Source organism: Triturus cristatus, chromosome 9, assembly GCF_964204655.1.
Source record: "Triturus cristatus chromosome 9, aTriCri1.1, whole genome shotgun sequence".
Taxonomy (NCBI): Eukaryota; Metazoa; Chordata; class Amphibia; order Caudata; family Salamandridae; genus Triturus; species Triturus cristatus.
The window spans coordinates 946,212,277-946,231,077 of NC_140592.1; the positions used below are offsets into that span (position 1 = coordinate 946,212,277).

General features: G+C 43.3%; 1 protein-coding gene across 7 annotated transcripts in view; it reads right to left on the bottom strand.

Moving 5' to 3' along the window:
- The window catches only part of CCDC88C (coiled-coil and HOOK domain protein 88C), a 460,272-nt gene that overhangs the window by 99,272 nt on the left and 342,199 nt on the right, over window positions 1-18,801 (bottom strand). For all 7 annotated transcript variants that reach the window (XM_085626546.1, XM_085626541.1, XM_085626543.1 and 4 more), the window contains exons 23-25: window positions 16,341-16,486; window positions 15,538-15,627; window positions 13,933-14,171 (exon numbers count right to left, since the gene is read on the bottom strand). In XM_085626546.1, coding sequence (XP_085482672.1) covers window positions 13,933-14,171; window positions 15,538-15,627; window positions 16,341-16,486 — 475 coding nt within the window. The remainder of the gene's footprint in view (window positions 1-13,932; window positions 14,172-15,537; window positions 15,628-16,340; window positions 16,487-18,801) is intronic.

Below are 18,801 nucleotides of genomic sequence, written 5' to 3' on the forward strand. Positions count from 1 at the left end.
AGGCTGTGGTTGAGGCTGAAGCCGGCGTAGAGATAGATGGAGGCAGGTGGGGGCGGACTCTCGGCTCTAGCTCCAGCTCCAGGCACGCCGATTCTTCCTGCCTCGTGCCTCTTTCCGCTTTTCCTGTTGGTTTTTCCCTGATAGCAGGAGCACAGTAATCTGCAATACTATGGAGGCGGGAGGGCGGGAGCGTCTACAGCTACCGCCGCGCCTGTCCCGCTCTCCGTACTTCGTACTCTGTGCTTTGCACACTTACTGTGCTTGCTGTACGCTCCCGTCTGTGTAGACGCGTCGCTACGAGTCCAGCGGCCTATGGCTGTGACCACCGCCAGTCTACGTCCTCAGGGGGAAGAGACGGTCCAAACGGTGAAAACTCCGCGAGGAATCTGCTCGCGGTTTGTGGCGGCGGCAGCGGCTCAGCGGCACTCAGCAGACTCTCACCCTCTATCGCTCTCTGCTCCACAGCGACGCCACACACGATGCCCACACGCACTCAACGGTGATTTTCGGCCACGATTTCGGCCGCGATTCCCCATGGACTGCTTATAATGTTGTCAGAAAGGCAAAGCTTTGGCATTTTGCATTCTGTGGTGTTGCAAACAGATCTATTTCTGGTGTTCCCAATTTCTGAAAGGTCCTCTTGAGTACTGCTTGGTTAAGTTCCCATTTGTGAGGCAATGAAGCTTGTTTTCTCAGTCGGTCTGCCTCGATCCTGTCATTTTCTGGTAGACAGACTGCTGAGATCTCCATCTTCCTTTGAATAGCCCAGATGCACTGTTCTTGTGCTAATTGTGACAGTGGTAAAGACTGTGTCCCACCCTGTGTGTTTATGTACAACAAGAGGGTTGTGTTGTCCATTTGGATCATTATTGTATTCCCCGAAAGCTCTTTTTGAAAGGCTTTTAAGGCTAGGAACAATGGTATTAGTTCCACGTTGTTGTGTTGAACTGCATCTTACTCTTTCCTGACTCCCCTTACCTTGAGAATGTTCATGTGTGCTCCCTATCCTATCTTTGAGGCGTCTGTTGTTATGGTCAGAGTTGGAATTGGTTGGGTAAATGTTCCTCCCTGTGTTATATGTGATCTGTCCCACCACGTTATCTCCTCCTCTATCCATAGCGTGACAACCACTATATCTTCCCAACTCCCCGTTGTTTGTGACCATTGGCTTTGTAGCCATTCTTGAAATGGTCTCATGTGGAGCCTTGGGTGTGGAATCAAAGGGATGCAGGAAGCCATCATTCCTTGTAGCTTCCCCATTGTCCTCCCTCTCAGAGCTTGCCCCTTACGGTACAGCTGTATTTCCTTCAACAGAGCTACAGCTCTCTTCTTGCTGGGGAATTTCTTCCCTTGAATTTAATTTATCCTGCCCCCCCCAAAACCATTTTCTCTGCTTCAGGAGATGACTTTGCCATGTTTAGTGAGTATCCTAGCCAGCATAGAGTTCTTATTACTTGCAAAATGCGATCTTTGCACTTTTGGGCGAGTTTGCCCTTACCAGCCAGTCGTCTAGGTAGGGTTAAATGTGTATGGCTGGGAAGGTGTACTGCTACTAGACACTTTGTGAATACCTTTGGTGTTGATTTGATTCCATATGGCAACACCTTGTACTGGTAGTGTCTTTGATCTACCACAAATCAGAGGATTTTATTTGTGGCCTGTGCTCATGGGAATGTGTAAATATGCATCCTTTAAGTCTATTGTTGCCATTCAAACCCCTACTTTCAGTTGTGGTATTACCTCGTGCAGGGTTGTCATTTTGAAATTTTGCATTTTTGTGCACTTGTTCAAAAACCTCAAGTTCAGAATTGGTCGAAGTGTTCCATCTACCTTTGGAATTAGGAAATATGTTGAGTAGTTTCCTTTGTTAAGTGCTATCTTTGGCACTAATTCTATAACATCCTTTGCCAACATTTCTTCTACTTCCTTGAGTAGATGAGATGTTTCCTCCTTGGAATATACCTTTCTCCTTGGTCCCTTGTATGGAGGGGTCTTGTTTAATTCAATGCAATATCCATATTGTATTATGTTTAAAACCCATTTGTCTGAAGTGATCTTCCTGCACTCCTGGAGGAAGTTCTTGATTCTGCATCCTCCTGGAGTTGAACATAAAAGTTCTTGATGTTCTATTTCTGCACGCTTGTATGTTTTTTGTTCTATTACTACACTCCTGGATGTTTGTAGAGTGTCCTTTGAGATCTTAATAAGTCACTTATTTGCGGGGGTGCTCCTCCCCTTTGTGGTTGTCTTTTTCCGCGTGGGCATCTACGAAAGGACAGTCTTCCCTGCTGGTACTGCCAATTTTGTTGTTGTTGGCTTGACTGACTACCTACCGGAATAGTCAGTTGATATGACTGATGAGATGTTCCAGGATGGAAGGTGCCCCTTCCTGTGGGTTGTTGTGAGGGCACTGATCCCCTACGCATATTGTGTCTGAACTGCAGAGCCCCCATTGACTTCGCAGTTTCGTTATCTTTTTTCAACTGATTCAGAGTCTCATCGACTGCACTCACGAATAGTTGTTCTCCACTGAATGGTGCATTTAGTATGTTTGTTTGTACTTCATGATTAAAACCTGAAATTCTCAACCAGGCATGGCGTCGCTCTGTAATGCCTATTATCATCTGCCTGTTTGATGTATCGGCTGCATCCAGTTCTGATTTTAAACAAGTATTGGCGATGTTTTTGCCTTTTTTTAAAAGGTGAGCTGTCCTCTTTTGCTACTGCTCATGGAGATGTCTTATCAGTTCTCCTATTTCCTCCCAATGTTGGTAGCCGTGACAAATGAGTGGTGCATTGGAATTCGCAATACAACACTGATCTGCAGCACTTCTCTCAACCTTTCGACCCATGAGGTCCATCCTCTTACTCTCCTTGTGTGGAGGAGGTCCTGTTGCGCTTGGGACGTTAGATTTATTTCTAGCAGTTGATATTATTGAATCTAAATAACGAAAACAGAACGACCGACCAGGGTCCAGCTCAACCAAACACGTGTATTGTTAATAATCAAAAAGTTGGTGCAAAAAACTCTTCCTACATCCGTCGTCCAAAGATGCAAAGCGAATCAAAACATGAATCCAAAGGTGGAAGGTTCACTCATTGAAATTGAATACATTAAATCAAATAGTCCAATTAATGTGATGTTTTCTTCTTTTAATTCTGATGATTATAACACGAACAGTGCACAGCCAACGCGTTTCGTTCCATGCAGGAACTTCGTCAGGGCTATTTCAGAGGCAAATATAGTGTCCAAGAGTATCCAAGAGTGTTAAAAATGATCCCTGTGATCTTGGTTCGTCTTGCGTGTTACTAATTATGTAGCGATGTATGTACAAGGCGGACCCTCATCTAGTCACAAAGGTGGTACATCTAAGAGATGGCGAAATGAGCAGCATGGTAGCCGTGGGGTATACCCCACGGCTACCATGCTGAGACGTGACACTTCACTTGAAGGATAATAATCACCTTCCTTTGCTCATTTCGCCATCTCTTATATGTACCACCTTTGTGACTATATGAGGGTCCGCCTTGTACATACATCGCTACATAATTAGTAACACGCAAGACGAACCAAGATCACAGGGATCATTTTTAACACTCTTGGATACTATTGGACACTATATTTGCCTCTGAAATAGCCCTGACGAAGTTCCTGCATTGAACGAAACGCGTTGGCTGTGCACTGTTCGTGTTATAATCATCAGAATTAAAAGAAGAAACATCACATTAATTGGACTATTTGATTTAATGTGTTCAATTTCAATGAGTGCCCCTTCCACCTTTGGATTCAGATATTATTGAATCTGTTGGAACTGTACCTTTTATGTAGCTTGGATCTTATCTGTGGAAGAGTGGTTATTCTTCTTTTCTGCCGTAGGATTAACTGCTTTACATGTTGCAGGTTCTTTAAATGCCTCCTTTCCTTGATCCAATACCCTTGGGAGCATAAGCAAAAATTCATTCATTGATTGTATGGGCAGGGAAGTCTGTAATAGAAAACATGATTGTGGTGTCTCCCCCTCTAACTGCACCCCATATGTATCTGCTGCCTTCTTTATTAATTGATTGTAAGCCCCTACATCGTCAGGCGGTGATGCCCTTACAGGACAAGTGTCTATACCTTTTTCAGGTGAATATGTTTCGAGGTCATGCCATTGTGTCTCCTGGTAGTCTGAAGCCTCAGAACCCTGGTGGATCTGTTCCTCTTCCTCTTCATAGAAGATTTCTTCTTCTGAATCTTCTTGAGGTTCAGGAGTTAATAGTGGCTCTATTTCCTCAAGACTTTTGTCCTCTTGATACTTCAATGTCAAAGACTTCATTGGGATTCAAAAATGTTTTAGACTTTCGTCAAAGTCTTTCTTCTTTTGTAGGAGAATCGCCATTTTCGCCAAGACCCATGTCTTCTTTCTCTCTATCTTGGCCGCCTGTTGTTCGATGCAGAGATTGTCGGGCTTTCTCTTCAACGATGAAGAGTCCTCAGAAGACAACATGCTCGGCTAACCATGTCGTTCTACTCTTGACCGCTCCTGTTTCGATGTTGATGCTTCCAGAAGCCCTTCCTTGGCTGACTTCAACCAGCTCACGTGCAGGTGTGAGAGAACAGGCAATATTGTGACTGTAGGTCGGGTAGGAAGAGGGAGTGGAGCTGGAAGCATTTTGTCAGGGACACTAAAGTCAAGAAACAAACTGAGGAATCTGACATTCTCCTTCTATTGACAAGACACTGCAAACTTAATTAGCTAGTCACTAGGGATATAACGGTAACCACAAATATAGGCTGCCAGAGTTGCAGAGACCATGGCAGTTGTGTGCAAAGGCCGCCATCATTGTTGGTTGCTACACTCAGGGAAGCTGGAGTGGATTCACTTTTGCACTCTGTGAGACATGCATTTAGGCACCACACTAATCCTGCCCCATGCAGTGTACAAACATTATTCATAACTTACTTATATAAATAGAAGTGAGAAACCATGGGTAATGGAGACTGTTAAAATCTTTTAGACAGGTGAGGCCAGTAGGCATCTCTCCCTGAATGAGACAGATAAAATACCAGTACTTTTACTACACATCAACGTTGCTGCCATCACTGTTAATCACACAAAGCCCAAATAAAGAGAGAATTAACCACTTTCTAAAACAGAGGCATTTTGGAAGCTCAATTCCAAGTACTGCTCTGGTGTCTAGGTCCACATAACGAAGATGTCCCTCTGTGAGCATGCATGATTGTCAGTCTCACTGAAAGAAAACTAAAAACTCAATTACTGCCCAAGCAGAGGGCAGAGGAGCACACTCTCAGGAGACATGAGGCAAATTGACCCCCCAATTGACATAAAATACACATATTAAACTATTGGTGCAATTCCCTTTAACTATAATAACGTGTATCCTACTTAAAAATTGTTACTAAAAGGCTATCCCACCCTTCACATGAAATAATAAACCAAATTCTGATTGAGATAACTACATTCCAATGTTTTTCAAGTTTCTGGTCTGTGACTGCCACCAGCTAGAGATGATGTAATGTCAATCCAGAAAAAAATCCCAAATATTCTTGAATATGTTTGTTTTAATATTAGGAAGATCAAACACTGGCATTCATAGAATATAGATCCTTCCTGAGGAAACTTAAAATAGGAGATGGTATAAGTTACAAACTCAGACTCAATAAGTCGATGTATAGTCAATGCTATAACTACAATGGAGATGTTGTGTTATGAGTATTTGTAAGGCGGGCAGCTCATCCAGAAGGGTATCCTGATGCCTAAAGAAAGGAGTGGCAAACCTTGCTGGGGCCTACAGGAAGAGACAGGTTTTCAGTTTCTTGGGAAAGTTAAGGACTGAGCTGGCTGTTCTGATGTGCGGGCGGGGGGGGGGGTGACACTCAGGGCCGGCTTTAGCGCTGATGGCGTCCGGTGCGACAATCACTTTTGTCGCCCTCTTTCCCATAACCGCCACCTACAAAAGTGCCCCATATCGCTTGTATCATTAAAATATTGCTAAACACAGCGCACCCCTGAGGTCACAGCGCCCCCCTCCATAGGTCAGCGCCCAGTGCGGCCGCACCAGTCACACTGCCCTAAAGCCGGCCCTGGTGACGCTAAACGTTGGGTGCCAGGAACGAAAAAGTGTGAATGCAGGCTCTAGCTCTTCGGATACAGCAGACGTGGGCAAGCAACAGGCCAACAGAGCTGACTGTTCTGGTGTTTTGTTAACTGGGAGCCAGTGAAGGTCTTTGAGGCATGTGAAGATGTGAGTGTGGGGAGGGAGTGGAGCGTGAGTCTGGCACTTTTGTCTTTGATGATTGCGAGTCTTTGCGAGGTGTGAAAAAAAACTGACAGAGTGTTCCCATAGAAAACTTTAATGTGCATGTACACCGCTTGAAAACCAATTATGCATTCAGACGTCCCTCGAAAGCCCAGCATAGGAAACAGTGTCTGTGTTGAAAAGGTCACCCATTTCATTCTAGCAAGTCCATGGTCAACATCAGAATAGTGTTACTTTTGGGGGAAAACAAGTTGCAATTTAAGAATACAGCCACTAGATGGCGTCATATGCATTGCATGTGTAACTAACTAGTATATGCTGAAAAACAAGGTAGCCGCAACAGGGGCTTTTCTTACAATGGTAATGCGACCCAGAGCGAATGTCAGTTGCTGAGATTAATTTAAAGCATTCAACTGATTACTCTACTCGGTAAATATTTAGACTTTTCAACTTCAACCATTGTCATAGCCAATAGGCCTCGCCTATGCAAGAGCTGTTAACTTTGCCAATATGTTTTAGCCATGTTGTACACCAGCGAGCATGTTGTACACCAGCGAGCATGGATAAAATTAGTGAAGCAAAGGAGTGTGGCGTGGAGTGTTGCATAGTGGAGTAGAGTGGAGTGTCATGGAATGGCGTACAGTTGAGTGGAGTGTAATGGAGTGGTGTAAAGTGTCATGGGGTGTAGACCCGTAGAGTGGAAGGGAGTAGAGGAGTGGCATAGAATGGTGTAGAGTGTCAGAGTGCAGTGGCATAGTGTCGTGGAGTGGTGTAGAGTGGAGTGGCTTAGAGGGTTCAGTGTAGAATGGAGCAGTGCTTAATTTGAGCCTGTGGTTTCCGGTGTGCTGCACTAAATTGTCAGCACCGGCTTTAGTGACAAGCTACAACATGGTGGCACTGTCTGAGATGTGCACAACAACTGTGTTTATTAAGTCAAATGGCATTGAAAATGAATAATACCAGCTTCTCACGCCATTATTATTGCATTGTGTGGCCTGAAATAGTCCAAATTGTCACACTTGTAGGAGCACAATGGTTAGGTGTTATAATGGTACCGCCATTGGCAGTGCTGGCAGGGGCAATGCGTGATACAGGTTGCAGTGGCCTTCCGAGAAGGGCCCTAGCACTTCATTTTTAACAAATTGAGCACTGGAGTGGAGTAGAGTGTTGTAAAGTAGAGTGGAGTAGATTGTCAGAGTGGAATGGCATAGAGTGAAGTAGTGTTGTAGTGTAGAGTGGAGTTGTACAGAGTATCATAGAGTGGAGTGGCAGAGAGTGGAGTGGAATGCCGTAAAGAAGAGTAGTGTGTCACAGAATAGAGTGGCGTAAAGTGGCATGGAGTGGCATAGAGGTAGTTGCATGGGGTGTCGCATAGTGGAGTAGTGTTGTAGAGTGGCGTGGCACAGAGTGTTTTGGAATGGAGTGACTTCGAATTTAATGGAGTGGAGCGTCAGAGTGGCGCGGCAGCGAGGAGTGTCGTAGAGTTGAGTGCCATAACGTGGCCTAGAGTTTAAGTGGCATAAAGTACAGTGGTGCATTGGTTTTGAGTAAGGTGGGGTTGAGTGCATTGACAGAGTGAAGTGGTTTAGAGCTGAGTGGCATAGAGTATAGTGGTACACAGTAGAGTATCATTTAGTTGTGCAGTGGCATACAGTGGAGTAGCGCAGAGTAGAGTGATGTAGAGTGCAGTGGCGTAGAATAGATTGTTTCAGAGTACAGTAAAGTGGCATAAATTGGAGTGGGGCAGGATAGAGCACAGTGGTGCAGGGTAGAGTGCAATGGCACAGAGTAGATTAAGAGTAGAGTGCAGTGGAGTGGTGCAGGGTGGAGCAGAGTGACAGTGCTGTGGCATAGAGTGGAATGGTGCAGGCTAGAAGGCAGTGGCAGAATAGTGGTATAGAGTGCAGTGGCATAGAGTAGGGTGGCGTGGAGTGGTGCAGAGTAGGGCGAAGTGGTGTAGAGTGTAGTGATGCACAGATAGATGAGAGTGGCGTAGAGTGTAGAAGCGTGCAGTGTGGTGCAGAATGCAGTAGAGTAGCATAGACTACAGTGGTGCAGAGTAGAATGCAGTGGCATAGAGGGCATTGGCTCATAGTACAGTGGCTTACAGAAGAGTGCAGTGGCGCAGAGAAGAGTGGTGTATAGTAGAGTGGTATAGAGTTCAGCAGCAGAGAGTGCAGTGTTAAAGAATAGGGTGTGGCAGAGTAGAGGTGTAGGGTGCACTGGTGTAGAGTGGTGCAGAGTGAAGCAGAGTGCAATGGTGTAGAGTGGCATAGCGTGGAGTGTTGCAGAGTATAATGGAGTTCAGTGAAGTGGTGCAGAGTAGACTGGCGTAGAGTGTATTGGTTTTGAGTAAAGTGGTGTGGAGTGCATTGTGTTCAGGGGCATAGAATAGTGTGTCATGGTGTGGCGCAGGATAGATTGCAGTGGCTTAGAGAGGAGTGGCATAGAAGGAATGGCGTAGAGTAGATTGTTTCAAATTAGATTCCAGTGGCATAGAGTTCAGTGTCAGAGTGGCATGGCATAGAGTGCAGTGGAGTACAGTGCACTGTCATAGAGTGCAGTAGAGTGATTTAGAGTGGTGTGCAGTGTCATAGTGTGCAGTGATGCAGCGTGGAGTGGCGTAGAGTGGAGCAGCGTGGCACAGAGTGGAGTGGCACAGAGTAGATTGTTTCAGAGTATAGTGGCGTAGAGTGCAGAGTAGAGTAGTGGCGAAGAGTAGATTGGCATAGAGTGCACTGGCATTGAATGGAGGGCTACATAGTATTGTGCAGTGGCATAAAGTACAGTGCAGGAGAGTAGAGTGGCATAGAGTGGAGTGGCACATAGTGGAGTGACAGAGTGCAGTGGCATGTAGTAGAATACTGTGGGGTAGAGTGCATTAGCATAGAGTAGATTGGTGTAGAGTAGAGAGGCGTAGAGTGCTGTGGTGCTGAGTAGAGTGCAATGGCCCAGTATGGAGTGGCGTAGTGTGGCGAGGTACAGATTAGACTGCAGTGGTTTGGAGTGGTGCAGAGCACAGTAGAGTGGGGTAAAGTGAAGTATGCATGATGTGGAAGCGTACTGCTATTACAGACAACGCATCTTCAATTTAAATGACCATTACACCTGCACATAGTTTTATTCATATAATTATATAACGCACAAATGATGTGTGGAACTGTCATCATGTAGTGCATTGATTTGCTCTGATTGTAATAAATATTTGTTTCCACCACACTTCAGAATTACCAAAACGTGCTTCAATTGTGCTTTTCTAATTCTGATATTCTGAAATATTTGCACAGTTCATTTACAGACATTTACATTTTGTCGTGGGCTAGAAAAGAAAACAACATCTTACAGCCTTCAAGCACATCTCCAGTAGCCAGCATAATTGTCACATAAATCCTCTCACTCTTAAGTCAGAGAAAGATAAGTAAACACCATGCTCCTTGAAAGACAGAGCCTGACATTTGACCTCTGTCTTTGAATGCACAGCAAATATGACAAGAACAAGATTTAAAGGCCTATTTACAGAACTTGAGCACTGGTGTAAGAATACAGTAAATAGGTCTTGGGCAACGGAAGGGACTAACTCAAGCTGGACATCCTAAAAAACATAGAGCCAGCAAATAGAAAGCAAGAAAATGTGAGTTACAAAGCCAATGGTAAACAACAGGCGGAATGCATTCCTTGGGAACCTTTCCAAATGTCTCCAAGATGTCAATAGCAAATCAGACAACTGCATTGTCTGGTAGGCTTCAACCTAAAACAGTCCACTGTGAACCTGCACAAAGAGAAAGAGCCTTGAAAGCTTAGGGGCTCTGTAGAAGGGGAGGGCAGGATTTTTAGCCTGTTGGTGGTTAAGCAGGTGTGAGGGAGTCTGGAGGGGGCAATAATAGATTGACCATTCTGCTACTATAGCTCTTTCGGTTCGGGCTACAGGCTAGGGGCTACTTTCAGAGCAAAATGAGCTGCCATACCTACATATGCCCCATTCTATGTATGGCCACCTGGAATGTAGGGCTAAAATGAGCATGTTTGCCACACCTATGGAAAGGGCCTTGTTTTGGGGGTTGGGGCACTACCTGAGCACCCATTTCTACTCTGGCCCCAAAACTTAAACCAAGGCTTCTAACGCTACCTCCGACATCCTGGGGAGGTTACAAAACCAGTAATGTGGATCAGCGTGCAGACCCTTCACACTCGAGGTAGAAACCTACTCAGTTCAGGGCTGTATCAACAACGATGGGATTGAAGCAGGAGCGTGTTCTTACCCCTCTGCATATCTCCGGCTTTTCAAATGTCCTTGATAAAGTGCCTTCGCACGCCCTGGGAAGTCATCCCATATCAAACATTCTCGATGTGAATGATCTATTGTTGAGGAGTCAAACTCGAGTGGTAACAAGTTCTCCAGGTACACAACAGATAACCACCTCGAAATCAGTCTTAAAAAGACAAAAGTGTTGTCATTCTGGATGCGCATTGCTGGCCAGTGTTGGTGACGGCTTAATGGGCAACCGATAGAAGTAACCTCCTATAAATATCTGGGAGTTAAACTAGACTCACACGTCTCCTTTGCCTCCCAGAAAGATATGATCAAGGAAAAAACCACGTCTTTGAATTTTGAATTGATAGCCCTTTCAGAAAAACTGTGGAGCCACTTTCTGATGCCACTTTTAGTTGTGATTAAAGCAAAGTTTTCACCAGCATTGGCCCATGGCAGCAAACTGATGTTTGGGCATTAAACAAAACTTCTGGATTCTCTTCATATCAGTTTGTCTTCCGCCTTTGAGAGCAGCTACCCCAGTTTAATTAAGGCTCGATTTTGCCCTGGCAAAACAAACCTTGGCCAGGAGCAGTACCATCTTGAAATGTTGTTACAAAGCCCGGTCTGCTGCAAGTGTATCTTTGGACTACTAAGTTCAGGCTGAGATAAATCGGCAGACAGGAGCTGTACGTTTTAGGAACTATTTAAAGGAATCCATTGAAATCCTGGATCTTGGGGAGTTGTGGCAAGTGTCAATAACTCAGGCTGTATTACATTTTTTTTTTTAATAAACGTATCCAGAAAATAAGTTGACTGGAGGACAAGAGTGACTTTGCAAAGCCGTCACATGGGTGGCTGGTCCGAACGTCTTATACAAATATACTGGAGCAACCGTATTTGGCTTCTGGCTACTCAATTCACATCAATACAAATTCATGACTCTGCGGGGAGGATCCTTCCCAACCCTAGATTACACCCCAAAGTGGATGGTAGCAGGGGCTGCTATGAGCAAAAAATGCAGACTATGCAACTTGGCTGATGAAACCGTGATACACGTTTTATGCATTTGCCCGTACTTGCTGAAACACCGAAGGGCCCTGCTACACAAAGAACCTAGGGCCCTAGGAATTTGGAGTTGCAGGCAAGCATTTATTGAACCGCTGTGCCAGCAAAACCTCATGCTGAACATTTGCATAGTCAAATTCCTTGACACCTTCAAGGAAGAGGTAGTAGCCACTGCACAAACTAATGGGGTTGGGTTACAGGGGATACTTTGAGGGGGGATGGCCATTCCAGAGCACCACTACCTTAATTAGGAGCCAATCTGATGAATCTGCACAACGCATAGCGAACACTACCTTTCATGAGCCCTTGGCATCTTATAACTATTTTAAGACTTCTTTTAATAGGGAAAAATGGGATATAGGCACGTAATGACCAGACTGCTTTGAAAATGGACTTCGAATTGGCAGTGGCACAACTGTGTAATGAATCTTACTTTTTATGAATGCTTCACATTTTTTCTCCCATCTTTTATAGACCACAAATATGAAATTGTTATGTAAATGACCAGACTATTCAAAATAATGTTGTAGTTATTGGTAATTATGTGATTTTTTTGATAGTGAAATGGTTTTCATTCACTATGCACTTTATAAAATAAATGAATACTAAGTGCAGGAGTTTCTATCTCACCTAGTGCTCACCGTGAGATATCAGCTCTTCACAAGGTGGCCGTGTGTAAATCGCCAACATTGTGGGACATGCTGTGGCACTGTGTGAGTTGTCAGGTGTGAATACTGGGTGCAATACAGGGCCACCATCTTACTTTGACCAGATGACTACAGTGGCTTAATTCTAAAAAAAAGAAAGAAAGTGCCTATGTGGCTTCATTTGATAGAAATGCATTTGAATATGTAGTCCCACCAAACTAAACAAACCGGTTTATTTTGGTAAAAGGTCCTGTTTTTTACTGGACAAGGAAAAGTGTCATTAACAAAGCCTCCACCGGAATAACAAACACGGCTGAGGCGGTCTGTGTCCTCTTTGGTACCCTCATTACATCTGAATTGAGAAGGAAGCCACTCGCGGGTCTTGAAAGCCAAGCGGTCATTCAACAAGAGGTAGCTTCTAAAGATGGCAACACTCGTACTACTACATAAGACTGTTCTAGAGGGCAAAACAGAAAAACACGAAACCTTTTACAGCAACCTAGAACCTCACTATCGACACTGTGTTTACGGCTCCTGCACACCAATATCAAACTTGAAAACAGCCAAATGAGGTATTATATGTCATTGAAACAAACACTCCTAAATGGCACGGAAACAAGCGCTTCAGCTCTTTCGTTTGTTAACTACTTCTAGGTTTTTAAAAGTGAAAAAGAATTAGTGGAAGGCTATCAAGTTTTTTTTAAAGGCTACAGCCTGAAACACCTCCTTTTTAACAGCGGTTCAGCAGAATGTCAAAGAAGGTTTCTGTGAAACTAATGAAGGACATCTTCACCCATTAAGCTTTACTATGTTACGCAAACCTGTACGAACAACCCCATGCTTATTTTTTAAGGCACTATTTTATAGACAAATTCTTGTCACCTTTAATCCATCAATAACAAGCTGGATGGGGAGCTTATTTTAATGTGTCTCATCAGCGACACCTACCTTGGATTTATATAAGCCACGCCCTAAATGACAAACTCATCTACCCATTAAAAAAACACAACTGAGAATGCTGTATAACCAAGAAAAATGGTGGGCAGGCAATAGTAAAGGGCAATATGCTCAGTCGAGGCGATAGCTAGTTCGTAAGTGCAGAAATTAACAGAAAAAATGTGCATGAAATCAGAGAATCCCCAACAAGAGGTTGACAACTGAAAATACACATTAATATGGCCAGGTTTTCTATCATTGGGTTACATTTTTGTAAAGTAAATGGAACTGCAGATTTTCTTTTTTTTCGTAATGGTTTGAAAGTTCATAAGGTAAGTGTCAGTGTGCATTGGTCGTGGGACAGGTCAGTTCCTGTGATGCTGTATCTAGTTATCTTCCTGTGATCAGTGCGCCAATCGGCAACAAAGCAAATATCCTGGTGCCCTACCACCAAGCACTATTTTCCACAGTGGGTTTTAAGGACATTCGTGATAAGAAAAAAGGTCTGGCATTCCCCTTTATGGAACAGATCACCAGATCAGTGGGAGTTTTAACAGTGAGTTTTGGCCCCAATAACAAATCGACCCACAAGAAATATCAGCAGACACTACTCAAAAGCATATTGATATACATTATTATTTGACCTCGAGTTACCATATGACCTATAGGAAAAATATATCCCTAGCTTCACCACTGGTCCCTCAGGAAGGTACCCATTTGCTAATCTTGGTCATCACTGATGATCAGCATCTCTGAATTTGCACCTACCTTTGCTGACAGACGTCCTAGGACTCGCTTTCTCCATCGTGTTCGAGCCTTGGGAGTTGTGTTCTTGATTGTCCGGCCGTATTTTTGGAGGTAGAGTGGCAGATGTCGATGCTTCTGTGTCAAGAAAGTCTGACTGACGCGATTGGCCCTCTGCAATAGATTTGGACCGCTCCCTCGAGCCTTCTTTCTTTGGCTTGATGAGCTTTGCAAGTGCTTTAGCACCAGCCCACTGGCTTTTCCTAAGTTACAGAAAATGAACACAGAGAATACAGTATAGAATGCATAAAATGTAATGTGTTTCTTTGAAATCGGCTTGTGATTAAAGAAATTTGGATGCAAAGAGAGATGCAACATGCATAATGTCACACAATAGTAGCCCTGAATATGACTGCACTGAACAAGATCATATGCTTTACAAAGCTTTAATAACTTCAGAAAATCTCTCTGTGCCAGGAAAAAGCAGTCTAGTGCCACATTAAGTGACAAGTATCAGATTTGTAATGGCAGAACAAAACAATGAGGACTTACCCACCACTGTTACTTCCACTAGGTGCCAGAATTTAGGAACACAGGCACAGTAGGGACGGTTCTGCAAATAATTACAATGTAACTCCTTGACCTCACGTTGTAATCATCAGGAATCCTGAATGGTAAGTGACTATAGTGGATGCTTCTAGATCTAAAAATGCTGGCCATCACTTCGAGATTGAGGGGCCTTTCAAAGTTGGGATACCATGAACCAAACTTCCATGATCAACTTGAAGCACCGGTATTTACATTAGTCTCTTTTCCACTACGATTGACTCCCTGCCTCCTCCAGCAACAACAGAAATGTGATTTGCTCTGTGGTAACCTGACCTTGAGCAATACAAGAAGGTTTGTTTGCTCTGATCTCCAGTAATATTGAAAGATCAATTGACCGCATGGTGTTTCCAAAAAGGCAGCAAAACTATTTTTAATGAAGTCTTCATAGGAGGGCAATGGCCAAACGTGGGACATCTTAGTGTGCTGGTGTGCAGCTTGGTAAGGGAGTCAAGCTGCATATAACCTAGCGAGGCCAAAACTTGTCTGAGGTTACTTGTGTTTTGGTTTAGAGGGGGATGTGGCCTAGCATTTCAGCCAAGGGGGCTTCTTTTGTGATGGGACCAAGACTGATCCTACTATAGTTGGTAACCTTCAGAAATGGCACAATAGAATACAATATACCTCGTTTGATTAACAGGGGTTCAGATTAATGGAAGCATTTACATGTAGCACTTTTTTTGCTGTCTACGCATCTTTCCCAGCCCGTGTTCTTGGGAACATTCTCCATTCCATATAGGGTAATCATCCTTGGGGTGTGGTCCAATATTAGCTATTTCACCTAAGTCAGCTTGTTCTCCAAAACAGTTTTGCACTTGATATCCAATTTGTAATAGTCCTCACTGGAGTTAATGAGGTGATTGCAGTCAAAAAGCACTCTGCTAAGCTATTTTACGTTTACTACACCAGGGATACTGGTGATTTTCCCAATGCTGTCTTGAAATTCAACCGCCCTCCAATTAAAACATCTGATGTAACGCTGTGCAAGTGCTCTGTGCATAAAAGTTGATGACATGGGCTTACTTTTTTGGGGCAGGATCATAGAACTTGTATTGATCCATAATTTTTTCTTCAAGCTTTTCCTTCTGCCTCCGCAGGGCGTTCAATTTATCGCTGTGGGGATAAAGGTTCAGAACAGTTTTGAAATGTTCAGGGCAGCACATAGTCCTTCATTATTGAGAGACACTGCCAGCATCACACCCCACCCTCACCACACTCCTGAAACAAAGAATCAGATTCTTTCACACACTGAAGAACCAATCACTGAGCCTAGTACTATGGTTCTACTCTAACACTGACAAACTCTCCTTGAAAGGGTTATCAAATGACAGTCACTGGTACACCCCATTTTCAAGCCTGAGCTTTCTATTTTAAAAATACTGCATTCTGGGAGTTGTAGTTTTAGCTCTGTTCAAGAGAGCAAAACTGACAAAAGACATCTAAAATAGATAATTCGTGAAATGTAAGTCCAGCAATGGAAATAATGTATCTTGGAGATGTGGGCTCATCTGTAAACCCTATTCCAGAAAGATTTTAAGGGTAGAACAATACCAAACCTCTACCCTAGGGAAATATTTGTAGTTGACCAAGTGAGGAGAGCTCACTAAACTAAAGCTCTCCTCCACCTGCACACCACACAGAGACACTTCTTCACTTGGAGACATGATGTCGCACAGGATTTCTATTCACTAGTACCACAATATTGTGTGTTAAATGGTGGAAAACTGGCAGGTCTCGCCTAGGTTAAGTTGTTGCTTACTTCCTGGTCTATTGGACACACAAGTTCAGCACCAGTCAAATGAAATGGCCCTCATCACTTCACGTACATATACTGTTTCTGCTCCTCATGGTAGTGTTCCTTGCTTTCCATGCTTTGCTCCAGGAGCATCTGGTTCTGCTGGCTCAACATCTGGATCTGGCTAAGAAGATGATGGTTCTCCTCTTCCAAGTTGCCCTTCAGCCGGGTCAGGAGCTGCACAAACACATGGGTGAGGCAAGTTAGCCTGCAGGAAAAACTAGATCTTCAAAATAAATCCACTGCAAGTGACGGTACAAGCCCAGCATTGCCACCTTTCCCAGTACTGCCAGTTCATAGAATGGAATTAGGAGGGTGCAATAAGTAAAATTAACTGTTTCAGGGTGAAATTGCTTCAAAGCATCATAACAAGTTGTGATTGTTAGACAGAAAGACCTTCCTTGGAGTAACTTGCAAAACATTTAACTGGATTAGCCCTATTTTAGCATCAACTTATTTGCAGCATTGCCTTTACTGTACCAATTCAGTGGTTATGGATATAATACATAATACAAAATAGGACAATAATCAAGAATATAATGATAGTTAGAAGGAGAAAGAGAAGGATAGTTATCTTCACAGTTATTTCCGTAATCATATCATACTCGTACAATGGATGCAGGAAAAAGAAGTGAGAATATCATATAATCACAATTTTTCAATACTTCTACATTCATGTAGTGCTATTTGCAGCTTACAGTGAATTTTAAAATGAAATATTTTCACTTTCCTTATCTATCTGGGGAAAATGTTAAGCTGAAATTGTTGTTTTGAGGCTAGAACCTGTAACCTCGAAAATGATTGTCTTGCAACCAACGGCACATCCTGCTACTGACACCGACAGATGTTTGGAAGAGTTCTTTAATTCAGTAATCAGAATGATTTAAAGGATAACTGCCCCATAAAACAGAAAAGGCCTAAACCCACCCAAACTACCTCTGCACACCTTTTCCTCCAATATAACAAGTTGGAAATATGTACCTTGAAAGTTGCAGGCTTCGAATACAACATGTGAGAGTGGCATTCAAGGCACCTGATGCCCACCAACCTAATTACTCCATGGCCGTAAGAAAATAGAGAAAATATGCACAAGGGGTGGGAAAGTGAGAATTTTGTAAATTCAGCTGTCGAAATAAGTGCACCTTCCACAAAGTTTATGACTCGTGTCATCTGTAGACTAGTTTGAAAACATTCTCCACCAGCTTGTGCTGCACTATAAAAACAAGCACTGACAACGCCGATCTGTTTTGCCTATGCGAGATCTAGTGGCTTTATCACAAAAAAAATGTATCTTGCACAGTGGTGCGAGCTGCTGTGGTACACAGCTTAAAGTGTGTAAAAAGAAAAAAAGCGATATGACGTGGCCAGACTGCATCATAGTTCTTTTTGTTTTTTTACTTAAAGCTATGTATGAACAAACATGTTAAAATTGCTACTTTTCCTATACTAAATATGCAGTTTATATTCTTGAACAAATTCCCATTGCAGTTAGCAGCATGTCAAAGTGTAGCTAGCTGAAACACTGAGAATGGAGAGGCTGTGGCATCACGGCTAGAGCTGCTGACTTTGGAGCAGGGGAACCAGTTTCGAGTCTTGGCACCGGCTCAACATCCTGTGATTCTGGGCAAGTCACTTGTTCTCCTCGTGCCTGTAAAAATGAATGTGTCCATGTGTAATGTAACTGGCTCTCATGTAAAGCGCGCCAAGTCCTTCCGGTAGACTTTGTGCTATATGAAAAAGCTAGCACTAGAGACGGGAAGGGGCATGTAGTGACAGAATAAAACATGTTTTATTAGATTTTCAAACTATACTTAAAAAAAATTGTTCTTAACCTGTGGTCCGTTGACTCCTGGGTGTTCGTGAGGCCTATTCAGGAGTCCCCAGACCCATATAACCTCTAACCATTGGTCATAAAATCATAAGCATTTTTACGTAAATAACTATATACAGGTGGTTCCTTCGATGAGGATAGTAGTTTCATTAAATAATGTTTCCTTGAAGTCCACTGTATTGCCTTCCCAATATATTTGGTAAACGTTTCAATGAAATCAATAAAGATATATTTTAAAAACATAAGCATTTTAAAAATGTCTTCAGGTAGAAGCTGATTGCTAAGTCAGGGCAGAGCATGTCTGAAAGCGCACCGTCACTGGTTCCCCAACGCGAACTAGCAATTAGCTTCCAATTAAAAACAATTTTGAATTGCTTATGATTTTTTAAAAACTCGTATGCATCGGTACACTTAGAAAGCCGCATGTTCAAGGCGCTCAGTGATCCAGGCAAGTATACACAGGTAGGTTGTCCTTATCAACAGGCCCTTCCATTCACTATTCTATATGGACATACTTCAAGGACCTACAATATTGCATTGGAAACGGGACATGCTTGCACTTTTCAGCCGTGCTGAAATATTTCCACGAGGTGAGTAGCACGTACTCTGGCATAAAGAGCACCTGGTCTTCTCGCTTTTATACAACCACTGTGTGTCACCT